General features: G+C 32.6%; 1 protein-coding gene across 1 annotated transcript in view; it reads right to left on the bottom strand.

The window, feature by feature from the left end:
- LOC137398181 (uncharacterized) overlaps window positions 1-20,727 on the bottom strand; it is a 63,414-nt gene that overhangs the window by 25,874 nt on the left and 16,813 nt on the right. The window contains exons 6-9 of the mRNA XM_068084287.1: window positions 20,289-20,499; window positions 17,980-18,197; window positions 12,762-12,827; window positions 1,593-1,686 (exon numbers count right to left, since the gene is read on the bottom strand). Of these exons, the coding sequence (XP_067940388.1) occupies window positions 1,593-1,686; window positions 12,762-12,827; window positions 17,980-18,197; window positions 20,289-20,499 (589 nt within the window). The remainder of the gene's footprint in view (window positions 1-1,592; window positions 1,687-12,761; window positions 12,828-17,979; window positions 18,198-20,288; window positions 20,500-20,727) is intronic.

The following is a 20,727-nucleotide window of genomic DNA, read 5'->3' as shown; positions in this document are numbered from 1 at the left end:
CAAGTGCTCCCAACAAGGCAACACCAAACAAAAATCTATCACATTAGAGACGATTCTAGATGCAGACTGTGCAAAGATGCACCTGAGACCATCCAACACATCATCAGTGGATGCAAGCAGCTAGCAAGAAACGCATACACTGAGCGGCATAATCATGTCGCAGGTAATGTGTATAGAAGTCTATGTGATGAGTATGGCCTTAATAAACCACAACACTGGTGGGAAGCTCCTGGTAAGGTGAATGAAAATGACCGCGCTAAGATCCTCTGGGACTTCTACATCCAAACTGTCAAGCATGTCCTAACAAACCAACCAGATATAGTGGTGGTAGACAAGGAGAACAAGAGGGCTACTATAATAGATATAGCAGTACCCAATGACTACAATATAGCCAGCAAAGAAAAAGAAAAGGTAGAGAAATATCTCCCTATTGGAGAAGAAATCGAAAAATGCTGGAATGTAAGAACAACTGTGATCCCAGTAGTCATTGGGGCACTGGGCGCAATAACACCGGCGCATGAAATGTGGCTTGCCCAAATACCAACAACAATCAACTCAGGTGAGTTGCAGAAAAGTGCGCTATTGGGAACAGCTAAGATCTTGAGGCGAGTGCTCAAACTCCCAGGTCTCTGATAGGAGACCCGAGTTAGAGCAGAATTTACCACCCATACGGGGTATCCAGGGTGAGGAAACAAAATTTATATATATATAAAATTACATAAAGGACCAGTAAAAGATAAGTAGATATACATGTACAACTACATATAGGACCCAAAAGGATAAGTAGATATACATATACAATTACATATTAGACCAAAAAAAGATAAGTAGATATACATATACAATTACAAATAAGACCAGTAAAGGATAAGTAGATATACATGTACAATTACATGTAGGACCAGTAAAGGATAAGTAGATATACACATATAACTACAAATAGGACCAACAAAGGATAAGTCTACGTAGATATACCTATGCAATTACCTACAGGACCAACAAAGGATAAGTAGATATACACATACAACTACAGTACATATAGGTCCAGTAAATGATAAGTAGATATACATGTACAATTACATATAGGACCAAAAAGGATAAGTAGACATACATGTACAACTACATATAGGACCAACAAAGGATTAGTAGATATACATATACAATTACATATAGGACCAGTAAAGGATAAGTAAATATACATGTACAATTACATATAGGACTAACAAAGGATAAGTAGATATACATGTACAATTACATATACGACCAACAAAGGATAAGTAGATATACACATACAATTACATATAGTAAGCATATTTGAAGCATGGAAATACAGTGAATAATGCAGTTTTTTCTGTTGTTTCGCGCTACAACATAAAATTTTGATTAAGGTGTATGAAGTTTTTAGATAATTACAAAATTGACCCGTTGAGCATCAACAACCCTTCAAAATCTTATTCTGGCTGCTCCACTAAAACCTTTTTGGAAAGGCGTAAAAACAAGGATGTCAAACCAAGGACAGTTGTTGTGGGTAAAACACTAGCGTGAGCAAAGGTGACTGAGAAGGGCATGTGTAAAGGTAAGAGATAGCTTACCTTCGACAACGAAATTTGAAAGGTTGCCATATTTAGATGCGATTGGTGCAGACACACAATCTTTGTTCGTTCCAAACCATCTAAACGGCCTCACCTGAGAATGAAAAGGGAAGAAATGTTTTGGATAGGAAGTCCCAAAATTTGGCAAATAGCTTGCTGCTTACCTGAAGAGTTTACTAAATTACTGTATTCGTCGTGCGGTAGATAGAAGTAGTCGTTGGCACCGAAAGATGGTTCATGGAAGCCTTTCATTGGCTGCACCTGACAAACTGAGCTGTCTTTACTCTACTCATATACCTGCTTTACAGGAGTACTCTGAGAGCAGGTCAGTTTAAGCTTCACGCACAGCGCTGTCAGAGGTTATGAGACCACCCAAGAACTCACTCCTTTGTTCATCTTAGCATCCTCCCATAAATCACTTTACACACCCCGATGGCCCTTTCCAGGGCCACAAATTATTAAAGAGTAGTTCAAATTGAGTTGTAATAGCATCACAAAATTAATTACATCTAGTTGAGAATACAATAAGCAAGTAACTAGATTATCTTTTGATCTCTATCAAGGTCAGTTGCATGCGCATTGAAAAAAGTAATTGCCATGTATAGTTGTTGGCAAACTCTGAATCTAATGGTATATGGTTGGTGGTTTATAGTACAACATATTAGTTGTTTATTTTTATTGTTTATTATTATTGTTTATTATTATTGCTCATTATTGTGGTTTATTATTATTATTTATTATTATTGTTCATTATTATTGTTTATTATTATTGTTCATTATTATTGTTTATTAATATTGTTTATTATTATTGATTATTAACATTGTTTATTATTATTGTTTATTATTATTGTTTATTATTATTGTTCATTATTATTGTTTATTATTATTGTTCATTATTATTGTTTATTAATATTGTTTATTATTATTGATTATTAATATTGTTTATTATCATTGTTTATTATCATTGTTTATTATTATTGTTCATCATTATTGTTCATTATTATTGTTTATTATTATTGTTCATTATTATTGTTTATTAATATTGTTTATTATTATTGTTTATTCATATTGATTATTAATATTGTTTATTATTATTGTTTATTTTTATTGTCTAATAATATTGTTCATTAATATTGTTTATTATTATTGTTCATTATTATTGTTCATTATTATTGTTCATTATTATTGTTTATTATTATTGTTTATTATTATTGTTTATTATTATTGTTTATTATTATTGTTTATTAATATTGTTTATTATTATTGTTTATTATTATTGTTTATTAATATTGATTATTAATAATGTTTATTATTATTGTTTATTTTTATTGTTCTTTATTATTGTTTATTATTATTGTTTATTTTTATTGTCTATTAATATTGTTTATTATTGTTCATTAATATTGTTTATTAATATTGTTTATTATTATTGTTTATTTTTATCGTTCATTTTTATTGTTCATTATTATTGTTCATTATTATTGTTCATTATTATTGTTTATTAATATTGTTTATTATTATTGTTTATTTTTATTGTTTATTAATATTGATTATTATTATTGTTTATTTTTATTGTTCATTAATATTGTTTATTATTATTGTTTATTTTTATCGTTCATTTTTATTGTTCATTATTATTGTTCATTATTATTGTTCATTATTATTGTTTATTAATATTGTTTATTATTATTGTTTATTTTTATTGTTCATTATTATTGTTTATTTTTATTGTTTATTATTATTGTTTATTAATATTGTTTATTAATATTGATTATTAATATTGTTTATTATTATTGTCTATTATTATTGTCTATTAATATTGTTTATTATTGTTCATTAATATTGTTCATTAATATTGTTCATTATTATTGTTTATTATTATTGTTTATTATTATTGTTTATTATTATTGTTTTGTGATGCGGAGAACCGGATGTCCGGTTCGCGACAAGATGTCCTACCTCTCTAGTTCTCGCATCTTAACTGCGAGAACTAGAGAGGTAGGACGCAAGAACTAGGAACTTAAACCAGGTACATTAGATGGTGTCAAGACTGGCGACTACAAGGTAAATCAGTAAGTCAACGATAATAGTAGCGATAATAATCAAATTATTAGGCAATAGCGAATAATTGATGATTAAAGAGAGTATTTGCAAGGATAATAGTTGAAGAAAGAAATAAAAAATTATAAGTTATACAATAGTGAAGGATTGAGGATAATAACCTGGAAAATGAACGACAGACACAATAATAGTATTTTTGGGAAGGGGGTTAAGACACCCGAACTGAGACTAGAAACAGGAGCCGAATTGGAAGGATGGAGGAGATTTATTAAGAGATTTGAGATAGCGATTGTGTCAGCAGGATTAAATAGAAAGGAACACACCAGAGTGACAAGAAAAGTAGAATCAGAAGAATATGATTTAGAACAAAAGAAGGCAGCATTTCTGTTGGACTGCAGGGTAGAGAAGGGGTATAATATTTTTGAAACATGGGAGATAGAGGTCGACGCCATGCAATACGACGACATTAAAGAAAAAATCGACGATTATTTTTCTGAGAAGGAACATATAGTAGCAACGAGACACAGATTATTTACTATGAAACAGGATAATTGTGAAGATTTATGCAGGTCTGTAGAAAGAATAGAAAGGGCAGCAAAACAATGCAGGCTGGAGTTAGAGAAAGATCTAATACTGCAGGTTTTGATAATGGGTATGAATAATGATAAAATGAGAAAAGAGTTGTTACTTACGAAGAATATCACCCTAGAGAAGGCAAGAGCTAGGTGCAGTCAGTACGAGTCGGCCACAATAGCAGCGGTGATAATAACAACAAGGGAAAAAGAAACGATAGATCAAGTAATAGGAGAAAAAGACGATGAGTTAATACAAAGGATAGGAGGTAGAGCTGATGGAGGAGCAAGAAACAAAGGTAATATCGGTACAGGGAGATCAGGAGTACAATGCTACACATGCGATAGATTCAGACACATCTCAAAAGATTGCTTCAGAAATAGAGGAACTGGGTATAATAGAGGATACAGAGGACGAAACTTAACCAGGGAGGCAGGCACTTTAAGAAAAAATGATGAAAGGTCACCTATCACTTGCTATGCTTGCTCGGGAACAGGACACATGGTGAGAAGCTGTCCTAACCGGCTAACAGATAAAAAAATAAGCATGGTTGAAAATGATGTATCGGAATATTCAGGAAATTCATTATGACTAAAAGAGAAATTAAAAAGATTTAAGCAGCCAATGACTTCCTAATCAGCTTGAAAACTAAAAACAAATACATAAATTTCGAGATAGACACAGGAGCTGATGTAACAGTTATGAGTGAAGCAACAGCAAGGAGGATAAACTGCAAGATTGAACCAACTAAATGAGTACTGAAAGGGGCAGATGGCAAGAGATTAGAGACAGCAGGCGAGTCAAAAATTGAGTTTATCTCAAAAAGAGGACAACGAATAATAGCGAGGATCGGTGTTATCAAGGGAAACAATAGTAATCTGTTAGGGAAACCGGAAATAATAAAGTTAGGACAAGTTAAGACAATTCAAAAAATGACTAGAATAGAGGACGAGATGGCAAAGAAATACCCAAATTTGTTCAAAGAGCTTGGAACACTACCGGACGTGTTCCGGATAAATTTAAGGGAAGATTCGACACCGGTGTGTCTCCAAGTGCCATGGAGGTTGCCTATAGGTCTGAAGGAAGCTACAAAACAGAAAATAGCAAGGATGGAAAAATTAGGAGTAATAAAGAAAATAGAGAAACCAACAAATTGGTGTTCAGGAATGGTAGTAGCGCCAAAAAGTAAGGGAAAAGTCCAAATTTGTGTTGATCTGTCGCAACTAAACAAGAGTGTGCTCAGAGAAAATTTCCCACTGCCTACATTGGAAGAAACAATAGCTGAGCTAGAGGAGAGCGTCATTTTTAGCAAAATGGATGCTAATTCAGGATTTTGGCAGACAGAATTAGCGGAAGAGTCACGAGAGCTTACTACATTCATTACACCATTTGGTAGGTATATGTTTCAGCGAATGCTGTTCGGTATTTTGGCAGCTCCAGAATTTTTCCAACGCCAAGTGAGTAAGATAATAGGACAACAACAAGGAGTTGTTTGTATGATGGACGACATTTTGGTAGTAGGAAAGAACAAAGAAGAACACGACATAAGGCTTTACGAAGTTAGAGGCTAGACAAGCTTAATAGGCTAGACAAGCTTAATAGAGCAGGGTTGACACTTAATAGAGATAAATGTCAGTTTGGAGTTGATGAAGTTAAGTTTTTAGGTCATATCCTAAACAAAGAAGGAATTCGGATAGATCCAGAGAAAGAAAAAGCAATCAAGGAGATGCCAGCACCTATAGACAGGAAGAGTTTGAGAAGGTTCTTGGCGATGGTGAACTATTTAGGAAGGTTTAGCCCTTTGTTAGCAGAAGTGGAAAGACCATTGAGACTATTAGACAAAAACAATGCAGCATGGTGTTGGAATGAGGAACAGCAGAAGGGCTTCGAAAAGATTAAGGAGATCATCTCTACAGCACCAGTCTTGACTTTATTTGATTATAGTAGTAAACACCGGATAACAGCAGATGCCAGTAAACATACATTGGGAGCAGCTTTGCTGCAGATGAATAGGGAAGGAAGATGGCAACCAGTAGCCTATGCCTCAAGAAAAATGAGTGAAGCAGAGCAAAAGTATGGACAAATAGAGAAGGAGGCACTGGCCGTAGCGTGGGCGTGTGACAAATTCGATTTCTACTTGGTGGGGAGAGACTTCGAAGTTGAGACTGATCATAAACCACTGGTTCCGCTGTTGGGAAATAAAGATCTGTCAGATTTGCCATTAAGGATCCAAAGATTTAAGATGAGGATGATGAGATACAGATATAATATTTTCCACACACCAGGAGATAAGATGTTTCTGGCTGACCTGTTATCAAGACCAGCATCAAAAAGAGACAAAATAAAATTACAAAGAGTGGAAGACCATGCTAGTAGGATAGTAGCAGCAATAGAGGATGTTCTAATAGAGAAAATTAAAGGGTACACGAAAACAGATTAAACGTATCAGACAGTGAAGAAAGGAATAGAAACAGGATGGGCATATGCAATATGCAGCAAGGCAAAAAAGTTGAAGGAAAAGAAGGATGAGCTCGGCTTGGTGAATGGAATGATTATGTGGAACGCCAGGGTTTACATACCTATTAATATGAGAAAGGAAATAATGGAAAAACTCCATAGCGGACATCAGGGCCAGGTCAAGACGTACCGAAGGTGTCAAGATTCAGTGTGGTGGCCAGGGATTAGAAAGGAGATAATAGAGATGGTGGAACGCTGTGAGATATGTATAAAAATAGAAGGGTATCACATGAGCCGATGAGTAACACTCCATTACCAGAGAAACCTTGTTAAGAGATCGGAACAGACTTGTTAGAGTTCGAAGGAAGGCGCTACGTTATTTTCATGGACTACTAATCGAAACGGATAAAGGTAGTTCAGATGAATAATCAAACAGGAAGAAAATTGGCGTTGAAATTCGCAGGAATAATAGCAAGGTTGGGAGCCCCATTAAAAGTACGTAGCGATAACGGACCATGTTACAACTCACCCGAATGGAGGGAAATTTTGAAAAGGTACAATATAATAGGAGAAACTAGTAGCCCTAGATATCCTGAAAGTAATGGCTTAGCGGAGAGAGTGGTAAGAATAATAGCAAGTTTGTGGAGGAAAGAGAAGGACAAGAACTTGGCCTTGCTAGCCTATAGAACTACCCCACTGGAAAGTGGAAATAGGCCAGATGAGTTAATGTATAATAGAAGAACTCGAAATGAGTTACCAGGACAGCACTTATTCGTACCCAATCCAGGACAATTCAAAGAAAGAGATAGACACTTCAAAGAGAGACAGAAAAGCAATTTTGATAGGGTAAAGAGGCAAAAGAGATTGTCCGTATTAAAAGAAGGGGATAGAGTATGGGTGAAAATAAACCACGAAGATGAAGGGAGAGAGGCAACAGTTATTAAGGAGGCTTTAGAACCAAATAGCTTCTGGGTGGCTATGAACGGAAGAAGAGTAAGAAGGAATAGGAAACACCTGAGATTATTATTTGAAAAAGCTTTGCGCTACATGATAGTCTCAGGATAAGGAAGTAGTTAGTAATAGTAAGGAAGGGAGTAGAAAGAAAACATTGGTAGGAGCTAATAGTAATAGTAACCCAATATGAAAGAGTACTAAAGATAGAATAAACAAACGTGATAATGATTTTGTTTACTCCAAATAACTTCTGTTGTAGACACTTAGAAAACTATAACCAAAGTTGGATTCAATAGAAAAGGCTCAAAAGTAAAAGAAAGGCTTGACAATAGAAAGTGAGGAGGTTAACAGCACGGATAATAGAAAGGGTTTAGAAAGAGAAAGTGCGAAGGAATAATAGAGATGGAGGACTACACAATAGTCGGGAACAGCGTAGCTCACTATATCACGCCACCAGTATATCACGCCAGTGGGAGTGAAAAAAAATTGCTTTAGGAGGAGCCACCCTGGAGGAGCTGCTATACATGTGTGGAATCACCGGGATAAAGATGATCATTTCCGGAGTTCCCGACATCATGGGCCAAAAAAATAACGCCATGGATGGGGACAAGGTTTCCAGGTACGAGCAGACCCTGAGAAGGGCATCAAATAGATCGGGAGTGATCCTTTGCTCCTTTTACCCCTCTACCAGGGTGCCAGCTGCACAGTACGGCGTTATAGGTCGCCTGAATAGGCTCATTTATACCCTCAACTCCAACAAGAAGGAGGGCACGCCTAACTTGTGCACCTGCCTTTGTGGAAGAGGTCAGGATGGCCTGTTTTTCTTCAATAAAGAACACTTGAAAGACAAAGTCCCCAACGAACACTGGGCGAGGGTGTTATCCGAGACTATGTCTAGATACATAGCGACCAGAAGAAGGGGTGCGATGGACTTGAGGGAACGTCTGTATCGGCCTCCAAGGAGAGAGAGACACTAGAGCAGGAACAGAAAGGGGAAACAAGAGAGAAGAGATTAATAGGGAGAGGTTGGACAGAGATGGAAGTTCAGAGGAAAGATATGTCGAAGCTGCGAGGGAAACCCAAGAGAGAGAAGGTAGCCAACAGGAGGAAGAGAGCATATGGAGGAGAAGAGAAAGAGCGGTGATAGAAAGAGCAAGACAAGATAGAGAACAAAAGAAAGGTGAAATAAGAATGAGGTTCGAAAGCGAAATGGCAGCAGTGGAAAGAGAATACGAAAGAGATGTGGTAAGAGCTAGAGAAGATAGGCAAATAGCTGAAAGAGCTACTGAAAGAGAAAGAGCCAGGGGGCAAGATGCAGATGGTTAACAGGGAGGAAAAGAGACAACAAGAAATCAGAAGGATAGATAGAGATACAAGAGAGAAAAAGTCACCAGTCAGGCAGCGGAGAGTTCAATTTGCTGAACAACCCGAGATAAGAAACAGAGACATCCGGCAAGATGTCCCTACTCTTCGGGAGTATGTGAAGTAGAAGGAACTAATGGGAACAATAGTCAGGGCTTAAGGAAAATGTAATAGTTTCAGAGAACAATAGAGTGGATTATAGACAGGGCTAAAGAAAAGAAATACAGATAAGGGAGAGAAAGGGAGATGTGATGCGGAGAACCGGATGTCCGGTTCGCGACAAGAGAGGGGGGATTGCGGCATTTTAACTGCGAGAACTAGAGAGGTAGGACGCAAGAACTAGGAACTTAAATCAGGTACGTTAGAGTTTATTATCATTGTTTATTATCATTGTTTATTATCATTGTTTATTATCATTGTTTATTATCATTGTTTATTATCATTGTTTATTATCATTGTTTATTATCATTGTTTATTATCATTGTTTATTATCATTGTTTATTATCATTGTTTATTATCATTGTTTATTATCATTGTTTATTATCATTGTTTATTATCATTGTTTATTATCATTGTTTATTATTATTGTTTATTTATATTGTTCATTGTTATTGTTCATTATTATTGTTCATTGTTATTGTTTATTATTATTGTTTATTATCATTGTTTATTATCATTGTTTATTATCATTGTTTATTATCATTGTTTATTATCATTGTTTATTATTATTGTTTATTATAATTGTTCATTATTATTGTTCATTGTTATTGTTTATTATTATTGTTTATTATAATTGTTCATTATTATTGTTCATTGTTATTGTTTATTATTATTGTTTATTATCATTGTTTATTATTATTGTTTATTATAATTGTTCATTATTATTGTTCATTGTTATTGTTTATTATTATTGTTTATTATAATTGTTCATTATTATTGTTCATTGTTATTGTTTATTATTATTGTTTATTATCATTGTTTATTATTATTGTTTATCATCATTGTTTATTATCATTGTTTATTATGATTGTTTATTATCATTGTTTATTATCATTGTTTATTATCATTGTTTATTATCATTGTTTATTATCATTGTTTATTATCATTGTTTATTATTATTGTTTATTATTATTGTTTATTATGATAGTTTATTATGATAGTTTATTATGATTGTTTATTATTATTGCTTATTATTATTGTTTATTATTATTGTTTATTATTATTGTTTATTATTATTGTTTATTATTATTGTTTATTATCATTGTTTATTATGATTGTTTATTATCATTGTTTATTATCATTGTTTATTATCATTGTTTATTATCATTGTTTATTATCATTGTTTATTATCATTGTTTATTATCATTGTTTATTATCATTGTTTATTATCATTGTTTATTATCATTGTTTATTATTATTGTTTATTTATATTGTTCATTATTATTGTTCATTATTATTGTTTATTATCATTGTTTATTATCATTGTTTATTATCATTGTTTATTATCATTGTTTATTATTATTGTTTATTATTATTGTTTATTATTATTGTTTATTATTATTGTTTATTATTATTGTTTATTATTATTGTTTATTATTATTGTTTATTATCATTGTTTATTATTATTGTTTATTATTATTGTTTATTATAATTGTTCATTATTATTGTTCATTATTATTGTTCATTATTATTGTTCATTGTTATTGTTTATTATTATTGTTTATTATTATTGTTTATTACCATTGTTTATTATTATTGTTTATTATTATTGTTTATTATTATTGTTTATTATGATTGTTTATTATTATTGTTTATTATTATTGTTTATTATTATTGTTTATTATAATTGTTCATTATTATTGTTCATTATTATTGTTCATTATTATTGTTCATTATTACTGTTCATTATTATTGTTCATTATTATTGTTCATTGTTATTGTTCATTGTTATTGTTCATTATTATTGTTCATTACTATTGTTCATTATTATTGTTCATTATTATTGTTCATTATTATTGTTCATTATTATTGTTCATTATTATTGTTCATTATTATTGTTCATTATTATTGTTCATTGTTATTGTTTATTATTATTGTTTATTATTATTGTTTATTATTATTGTTTATTATTATTGTTTATTATTATTGTTTATTATTATTGTTTATTATCATTGTTTATTATGATTGTTTATTATCATTGTTTATTATCATTGTTTATTATCATTGTTTATTATCATTGTTTATTATCATTGTTTATTATCATTGTTTATTATCATTGTTTATTATCATTGTTTATTATCATTGTTTATTATCATTGTTTATTATTATTGTTTATTTATATTGTTCATTATTATTGTTCATTATTATTGTTTATTATCATTGTTTATTATCATTGTTTATTATCATTGTTTATTATCATTGTTTATTATTATTGTTTATTATTATTGTTTATTATGATAGTTTATTATGATTGTTTATTATTATTGCTTATTATTATTGTTTATTATTATTGTTTATTATTATTGTTTATTATTATTGTTTATTATAATTGTTCATTATTATTGTTCATTATTATTGTTCATTATTATTGTTCATTATTATTGTTCATTGTTATTGTTTATTATTATTGTTTATTATCATTGTTTATTATTATTGTTTATTATTATTGTTTATTATTATTGTTTATTATGATTGTTTATTATGATTGTTTATTATTATTGCTTATTATTATTGTTTATTATTATTGTTTATTATTATTGTTTATTATTATTGTTTATTATTATTGTTCATTATTATTGTTCATTATTGTTCATTATTATTGTTCATTTTTATTGTTTATTTTTATTGTTTATTGTTCATTATTATTGTTCATTATTATTGTTCATTATTATTGTTCATTATTATTGTTTATTATTATTGTTCATTATTATTGTTTATTATTATTGTTTATTATCATTGTTTATTACTATTGTTTATTATTATTGTTTATTATAATTGTTTATTATTATTGTTTATTATTATTGTTTATTATTATTGTTTATTATTATTGTTTATTATTATTGTTTATTATTATTGTTTATTATAATTGTTCATTATTATTGTTCATTGTTATTGTTTATTATTATTGTTTATTATCATTGTTTATTATTATTGTTTATCATCATTGTTTATTATTATTGTTTATTATGATTGTTTATTATCATTGTTTATTATCATTGTTTATTATCATTGTTTATTATCATTGTTTATTATTATTGTTTATTATTATTGTTTATTATGATAGTTTATTATGATTGTTTATTATTATTGCTTATTATTATTGTTTATTATTATTGTTTATTATTATTGTTTATTATTATTGTTTATTATGATTGTTTATTATCATTGTTTATTATCATTGTTTATTATCATTGTTTATTATTATTGTTTATTATTATTGTTTATTATGATAGTTTATTATGATTGTTTATTATTATTGCTTATTATTATTGTTTATTATTATTGTTTATTATTATTGTTTATTATTATTGTTTATTATTATTGTTTATTATTATTGTTTATTCTTGAATTACCACTCAGTAGCCTATTTACAGGCATGTTTACACTTATAATGTATATAAATGATATAACTTATATAATATTTCCAACATATAATGACAAGAAACAAAAAGTAAGTAAAAACTATAAAAATGTTCATTTTGTTATTTTGTAAGCATACGTTTTCAACAGTTTGAACAGAACAAATATCTTCATCTAACGTACCTGTATAAGGTATGTTCCAGGTGGTACAGCATCAAAGGTAAATGAAGCGTATTCATCTCCATCAGGCTGCAAATATTAAATGTCAGTATATAGTCTATATATTATATATAGTCCAGACGCGCATGCCACACACCACACGCCTATACAAAAGGCTTGAACTTGCCGTAAAGCTATATATATATATTGTTTATATATATATACTATACTGTTTACATTATACATATATACTAGCTGTGCTACCCGGCTTTGCCGAGGTAATAAAAAAATCTTCGCACAGAAAATTGATTTGTATTTAACATATATAACAACATTTGCCATTCTTACTTTCCAACTTCATATCATGAGACAAGTGTTTTGTGTAGTTGAAATAAATTAGGACAGAAATAAAATCAACTCTAAAGGTTTTCAAACTTCATCAAACAACTAACTTTCAAACTTCATATCATGAGGGAATGATTTTGTACAAGACAGGTTCTTTTCTTTGGAGGTATTAGACGTGTGTAACTTCTGAGAATACATGTATTTAACAGATTAATAAAAAAGATTAACATTAATCAAATTATGTTTAAAAAATGCAAGTTGAAATAAAAACGATAATGCAACCAACTTTAAAAACTTATATTATAAACTTCAAAAGTTATAAGAAGTTTATAAATGTAATAAGAGAATGTAAATATATCTCTATACATGTATATATTCTTCAAAGTATGTAAATGTATGTAAATATAAGGGAGTGAGGAATACCTGATACTTTCAATTTTACACGATAAATCTTACAGTAAATCTTACAGATATTCTAACAGATAGTCTTACAGTAATCTTACAAATGTTTGTTGTAAAATGTGAAATTAATTACGAATTACTAAATGGTTAGGTTAAGAAGGAAAGATGTGTAAGCTAATACACAAAGCGAGCACTGATAGGAACTTTGTGAAATGCGTGTGTAACGAACACAACATTTGTCTGTTGAGAAAAGGAATCTGCGCTTGCTAATATACTATATCGCTATTAAAATAAACGTTAAATAGCAAATTGAAAATAAATAGCAAGTATGTAAACGAAGAACTGTCGACGCAACGTATATATGTTGGTAACGTATATAATCAGTACGAAATTCGCTAAATTTCAAGTTAAATTATTAGCTTTAACGAAAAAAGACGAAGAAGCATCGCGTTGCATAAACTTAGGTCCTAAAAATATTTCTGAACATGATCATAACGCGGGGACGGGCTACTGAAATAGTTAACATGCGCATAGTTTATGTCGTATATGAAAATGACTCTGGTCAAAATGCTGTTCTAGCTCAGTGGTAGAGTGTCCGGATAAGAAACTTGTCAATTTGTTGTGAGTTTAAATCCATCAGCACGCGGAATTTTAATATCAAGATATTAATAGCTATAGCCGGAATGATGACATACTTATTTAGAAATATATATGTAATAATATATATAATAATATATATACATGTATAATATATATAATAATATAGCTGTGCTTCCCGGCATTGGTCAGGTATTAAAAATCAGCTTATAAACAATGAGAAGTAATGAGAGTTGCCTGCCACTGGCTATTAACCTGGCACATTGCCAATGAAAAATTTGAGTACGACAAATAATGAGAGCTACCAGCTTCTCACGACGTTATGTGATGACCCTGCGAGGTACGCAAAGCCATTGGGTATTTTTTATGCCTCTATATATATCAACTAGATACACCTTACAGGATGAAACTATCCGATGGAATTGATAATTCGCGAGTTCGCGCACAGTTAATTCCATAAATTATTAAAATCCGCGAACAATCATTTTAATTTTAACACAAGGGAGAACTACTACCTCGAATTAAAAACTAGCCGTTAGGCAGAGTTGGTAAATGTACAGCTGAGTAAATGTAATGAGTACAGTAAATGTAGCTGAGTTCCAAACTCCTTCAAAATCATAGTCGGGGCTCTGAGTTAAGCCCATTGCCAATGCATCACACTTCTTGACAAAATTATTCAAAGTTGTCACAAGTTATTCGGAATTCGGCCCGGCATCATTGAAAAAATCTCTCCTGCAGTTCTTCACGTTGAAAAAATTCATAACTTACCGCAATTTGTTGGTTAGAGGTTGACTTGCAACAAAATTCACATTACAGTTATTTGGTATCAAAAGATTCACCATGTCTTACTCCGTTGTGTTGTAGGTGCCAAATATGTGGAAATGTAATTACAAGCTCTTAAAAGCTAAAAAACGAAAAGCCGCCGTAGATTGGAATCTCTTTATTTATTTGACGTAGTCATGAAATTAATTTATTGTCTTGTCATGTGATGTTCTCACGTGAATTGAAAGGCCAATAAAAAGATCAATATAAAACTTATCGTAACACTAGTTTATGACAAACACTTCGAGTTTTACCGAAGACCCCGTATCAAATATAGATGCTCGCTACTTTACAGTTTTGTTTCAGTTTGGTCAAATTGGCAAGTCGTAATCTGATCATTTGACCCAATACTTCGCAAATCATTTTTGCAGCACTTTTCGATTATCACTGGTGACCAACAGGCTCGTCATAATTATCAGACAATGATATGTACTCCTTCGAGGTAAGGTTAAGAAATTAAATGAATTTTTACGGTAAGTTATAAGATGTCAGTGCTAAAAGTGACAGCATTACAATGACAGTAAAATAGACGCGTAAGAACAATAGACATGGTTTTATTGAATGCGTGAAGTATATTTGTGAAAATATTTCGACAAATAAGGTTGGTTGAAAGTGTAAACAGAAACCATCTCCCACAACTACATCACATTTGAGCCGTTTTAGAAAGAGAATCCAAACTACGGCGGTCTTGTGTGGCTGCGATTAATTGTTCGCTTTTGAGCTTTCAAGAGCTTGTAATCACATTCCCACATATTTTGCACCTATACAACACAACAGAGTAAGACATGGTGAATCTTTTCATATCAAATAACTGTAATGTGAATTTTGTTGCAAGTCAACCGTTAACCAAAGGCCTCCAAATTGATGAACATTCATGAAAACCTCTGGATGCAGCAAAAAATTTGTAGCTCAGCATGATCGACATAGATTTCTCAGCTAAATAGAAACCTAAACACGTGGTATACGCACGTGAAGGTTTTACTCTGTTGCTAGCTGCTTTCACAGATTAACCTACTCGCGAATGTGTTCATCCGCGAGTAATTTAGTCTGCGAATATGTATGAAAAGACTATTTCCGCGAAATTTAACTCCGCAAATAATTTCATCCTGTAGGGTAATCAATCTCTGTGGCCTAGTTGGTACAGCGCTGAACTTGCCAACGGGAGGGTTCATGATCAAATCTTCTTCGGTGTAGATGCTATATTCCAAGACTTTAATAGCAATAGCCGGAATGCAGACATACGACATACTTTGAAATATATATATATAGATCTATACAAATCCATTTCTATACCTGTACACATACTATACTTCTATACATATGCTAGGTGAATGTCCAGCTTTGCACGGATAAGAAAAACCTTTTTTGGTACACAGCAAGGACATTATGATCTTTGGTATTGAAAAATGTGGAAGGCTATTCTTCAAGAAAGTTCCTACATTGCACACAGACAATCTGGCAATGCCAATAGGTACTATCAAGGATATAGAAGGATGCAAGTACTTGGAACTATGCAAAGCAACAACAACCATGGAACCAAAGTGCACAACAATGCTATTACCAAATATGAGTAACAGGTTCGGTTCTTCGAAGCCAACTCAATGCTTAACAATCAACTTAAGGAACCTAACTGGTACACCAAACCTTTTTATAGTGCCTACCGCCAACCAGTACCTGAGGTTGGCAACCTCCACCAGACGTATACTGGTATGTGGCGAAACAAAGGTGACACAACGTCCAATGGACTTAATTGTATGTTATATCTGGCAAATGTATTTTTTCTTTGTGTTCCAGTCATAGCAGATGATTTCATACTACGTTATGTTTACATGCTACCTGTAGCCTGTTTAGAACCCACAACTCATTCACTTTGGGTAGAGCTGACAAACAAAGCCAACAGTCAGAAGTATACATGCAATAATGAGCCATAGATCAGTTAAAATACTAGACGCAGTGGTAGCTGCGGGGGGCATCTTTTACACCTTTCACAATAAATAAAAAGGTTAACTTAATATCGACACACGAACTCCTAGCAGCAGCATAGCCTCAGGTCTAGCCTACCCTCTAACAGTTTGTTCGTGTTAATAAGTTACTAGCTATGTCACAAGTACACTTGATAATTTAAATTATAAGATAAATTAGAAGATCAATAAAAACCTTATCATAGACTGACATCACGCTATCAAAAATGAACAGAAATTAAAGTCAGTGGAAATGGGGGACCAATAAATATGGCTGACAGTTTTGCAGACAAATAATATTGAATAGCCTATCTTGCTTCTGACCTTGACACAATTCTTGCCACTGACCTTGACACACTGTTTTTATGGTTGCTACAGTTAGTCCTTTGATGGTAAAAAGTATACTCATGGTAAAAAGTAGCCAAAATCGATCTCTTACAAATTCGAACTTTGGTTATGGACAATGAAAGGGCTAATCAACAACTTGCCACCTAGATAACTCGATACTCTGACCATCTTGATATGGTAAGGACTGCAGAGTCTGTAGGATGTATGGTTTCTCCACATACACTAGTCTTCCATTGTACGGATGATATGAATTTGGAGTTGTGTGCACATTGAGTCACCGTGAGATAAGTGTTTCAATATCCTCCACATATCTTTGGCTTCATATGTACGGGTGATGCAGTTTTGGATTTGCCCTAAGTGCGCACTAAACAGCCCTAGGTTCGCACTTTGAGTTACCGTGAGATAAGCGTTTCTATGGGCATTCTCATGTTGTAGATTAAGGTGGGCTCTTTGTTAAAAAAGATAAGGTTTCTAGACAAGAGCTCATAGCACCGCATTCCTGTCTTGCTTAGCAGCCCGCTTTCTTTATACAATGTAGAAAATGTTTAAAATGGAATAGCTTGTACGAAATTTTCTAGAGCATCTTTTGCAAATGCCGTTTTCATCTTTCGTAAGCATGAGGCATCCAACAAAAATTGTTGAGTGATAAAACTCCTTTTTCCTTTAATAAAACTTGCTGTTTTTGCCATTTTCATCTCACAAATGACGCAAACTTGCAAAATAACCATGGAATGGAAATATAAAGAGAGTCTGTTCTAATCACTTACTGGAATGTTCTCAGCTGTTATCTCTGATTCATTCATAAAGTCTTTAATAATTGACCCAGTCTCAGGGTTCTTGAGTAGCACCCTGTAGCAACTGAATTTATTATCCTCGCTGAGGGTGGGATAGTGACTGGCCCTCCTGAAGCGTCCAATAATACGATAAGGTATCGGATTTGACGCTGTTAAGTTCATTGTCTCCTCATCATAAATCTGCGGAGAAGCTGAAACACCAAAATGGTTACGATATGAGATAAACATACCTGGAAACAAGCGGCATGAGCGCAACAAGGGCTACAGCTACTATGTTTACTAAAATGTCTCTACATGAAATATACTTATACTACTGAATGCCGGCCATTGAACAGGTAATAGAATAATTACCCAATAAACTTGAGAAACTTACCTAGTAAGCTAGTAATCTAAATCTTTACTAAAACAAAAGTGCATTTGAAACCAGCTTAATAATTGTTAAGTTTACATCAACTGTGCTAGTTAATGACCCCAAGTGCTTTGAGTATTTTAACCGATGTTATGAATGTCATCACGATCATTCATCGCTCGGTTAGTTGAACGATCATGGTGGAGTGGTTCAAGAAGCTGGACTTCAGATCTAGAAGATTCAAGATCAAATCCTCTGCGAAGTGAATATTTTATAGCCAGACTTTATTCTATAACTGAATAGGCAAACACTCACATTTATATATGTAGTTTCCGAAAAAGATCGTTTACTCAATAGTAGCTGAATACATGGTCGATGTTAAAGGCAAAAAATGAGAGTTCTCAGATTCTGATACAAAAAAGTGAAATATTGGAGCAGTTAACTTTAGTAAGTTATAGTGGTGTGCGAAATGACCGGGTCACTTTGTTGGAAACCTAAAAATTTCATTCACAGAATTGTTACTCATTGTGAATTTCACAGGTGTTCTTTAGTGGGATATTGCCGAATCAGGGCCGTAGTCTACACACTCAAAAAACAACAAAGGTCCACGTAGTTATGAGCAAAAACAAAAGTATCCACCCAAATATCTCACCAATCCAATGAGCAGCACACACAAAAACTAAACCAATCGACAGAGCCATCCATCATGTCAGAATATTCCAAGTTTCAAATCATGTCTTGCACAACTCACGTTATGGTTTCTCAAAACTTGTCCTAAAGTCCCTATCAATTTGAGACTGTCCGATAACTGTTTTAGAAATGGTCGCCGCTAGCCTAGCCTAACGTGCTGATTCAACATCTCACGAACTATCGGGGCATTGCTAAAAGAGAGACTCAAAAAGATCGGGAGCACTCAGCAATGCCCCGATAGTTACTAAGATGTTGAATCAGGATATTAGGCTAGGCTAGCGGCGACCATTTCTAAAACATATATTGGACAGTCTCAAATTAATAGGGACTTTGGGACAAGTTTTGAGAAACCATAAGGTGAGTTATGCAAGACATGACTTGAAACTTGGAATATTTTGACATGATGGGTAGATCTGTCGATTGGTTTGGTTTTTGTGTGTGCTGCTCATCAGATTGGTGAGATACTTGGGTGGATACTTTTGTTTTTTTCTCATAGCTACGTGGACCTTTGTTGTTTTTTTGTGTGTGTAGACTGCGGCCCGGCCCGGCCTCATCCTCGGCAATATCCCACTAAAGGACCCCTGTGGTGAATTTAGTCAACAACCATAAATTATAAATTAAATTAACCCTCATTTGGTTCTCATTTCAAATATCTAAACTAAACAACTGTGAAAATATGTTTTTAATTGCTATAAGGGCTAAATTCTGAACATATAATTTCATATGCATATAATTTTCATATTTCACCACACACATTTTCATTCACTCGTTTCAAGTCGTACACATATATATGACTTGAAATATGCATAAATAGCATAGTACAGGATAGTCTTACAACTTAAGATAACTTAAGGTGCCTTTAGATTCTCTACTCGTAGGAGATGCAGAATTTGGCATACACGAAACCTTCAAACTCAATTTGAGTCCCCCTCAAAATCTGAGGAGGTTTAGGGCACATTTTGCCTTGATTAGACTATGCTATGGTACTGGAGTTGGGTAAACCTCTCGACAAAGGATAAATTCATTCGATGCATCAGCACAAGTCATGGCCGCGAGATCGTTTTAACAGTTTAATGTTCTGAGGCTACGATAACCGTGCATTTGCCTGAAAACAAAACATATTTTATACCTAATAAACATGTTTTATTGGATTTATCTGCTGGTTACCAACAGAGTAAAGGCTGGTTCCCACTATATCCCAGATGATTCTGCAAATCATCTGCGGACGCTGAGCTATATTTACCTGTTACGGTTGACAATGACTGAGTGTAATTACTAGAAAACCTAGAAGGTTCCGGAGACGTCAAGGGAAGTGTGTAGATCTCGTAGCTATAGAGAACATCATCACCGGATGCAATTTCTTCGATAGTATAGTTGAAAGTAACAGCAGCATCCGAGACACTGACGCTGCTCTCATTACTGGTCACATTGAGCACCCGACACAACTCAAGGCTCTGTAAAATAAGTAAGTTGGTCGACAATGCAACCCGGTGTCTGACGGTCATTCTGATCAAAACAAAAATACAGAGGGCCTCATCATAAGATATTAATTAGTTCTGGTGTTGGGATCATAAGGCAAAAATGTCATATAGAGGGGTATAGACGCCCATAGTAATAATCTTATGCGAACACAGCCATCCAGTAAAAAAGCATCAAAATTTTATACACATTTACTGTATATA

This window comes from Watersipora subatra, chromosome 6 (assembly GCF_963576615.1).
Source record: "Watersipora subatra chromosome 6, tzWatSuba1.1, whole genome shotgun sequence".
NCBI classification, from domain to species: domain Eukaryota; kingdom Metazoa; phylum Bryozoa; class Gymnolaemata; order Cheilostomatida; family Watersiporidae; genus Watersipora; species Watersipora subatra.
The sequence above is the reverse complement of the archived record's forward strand: the minus strand, read 5'-3'. Positions and strand labels throughout refer to the sequence as shown.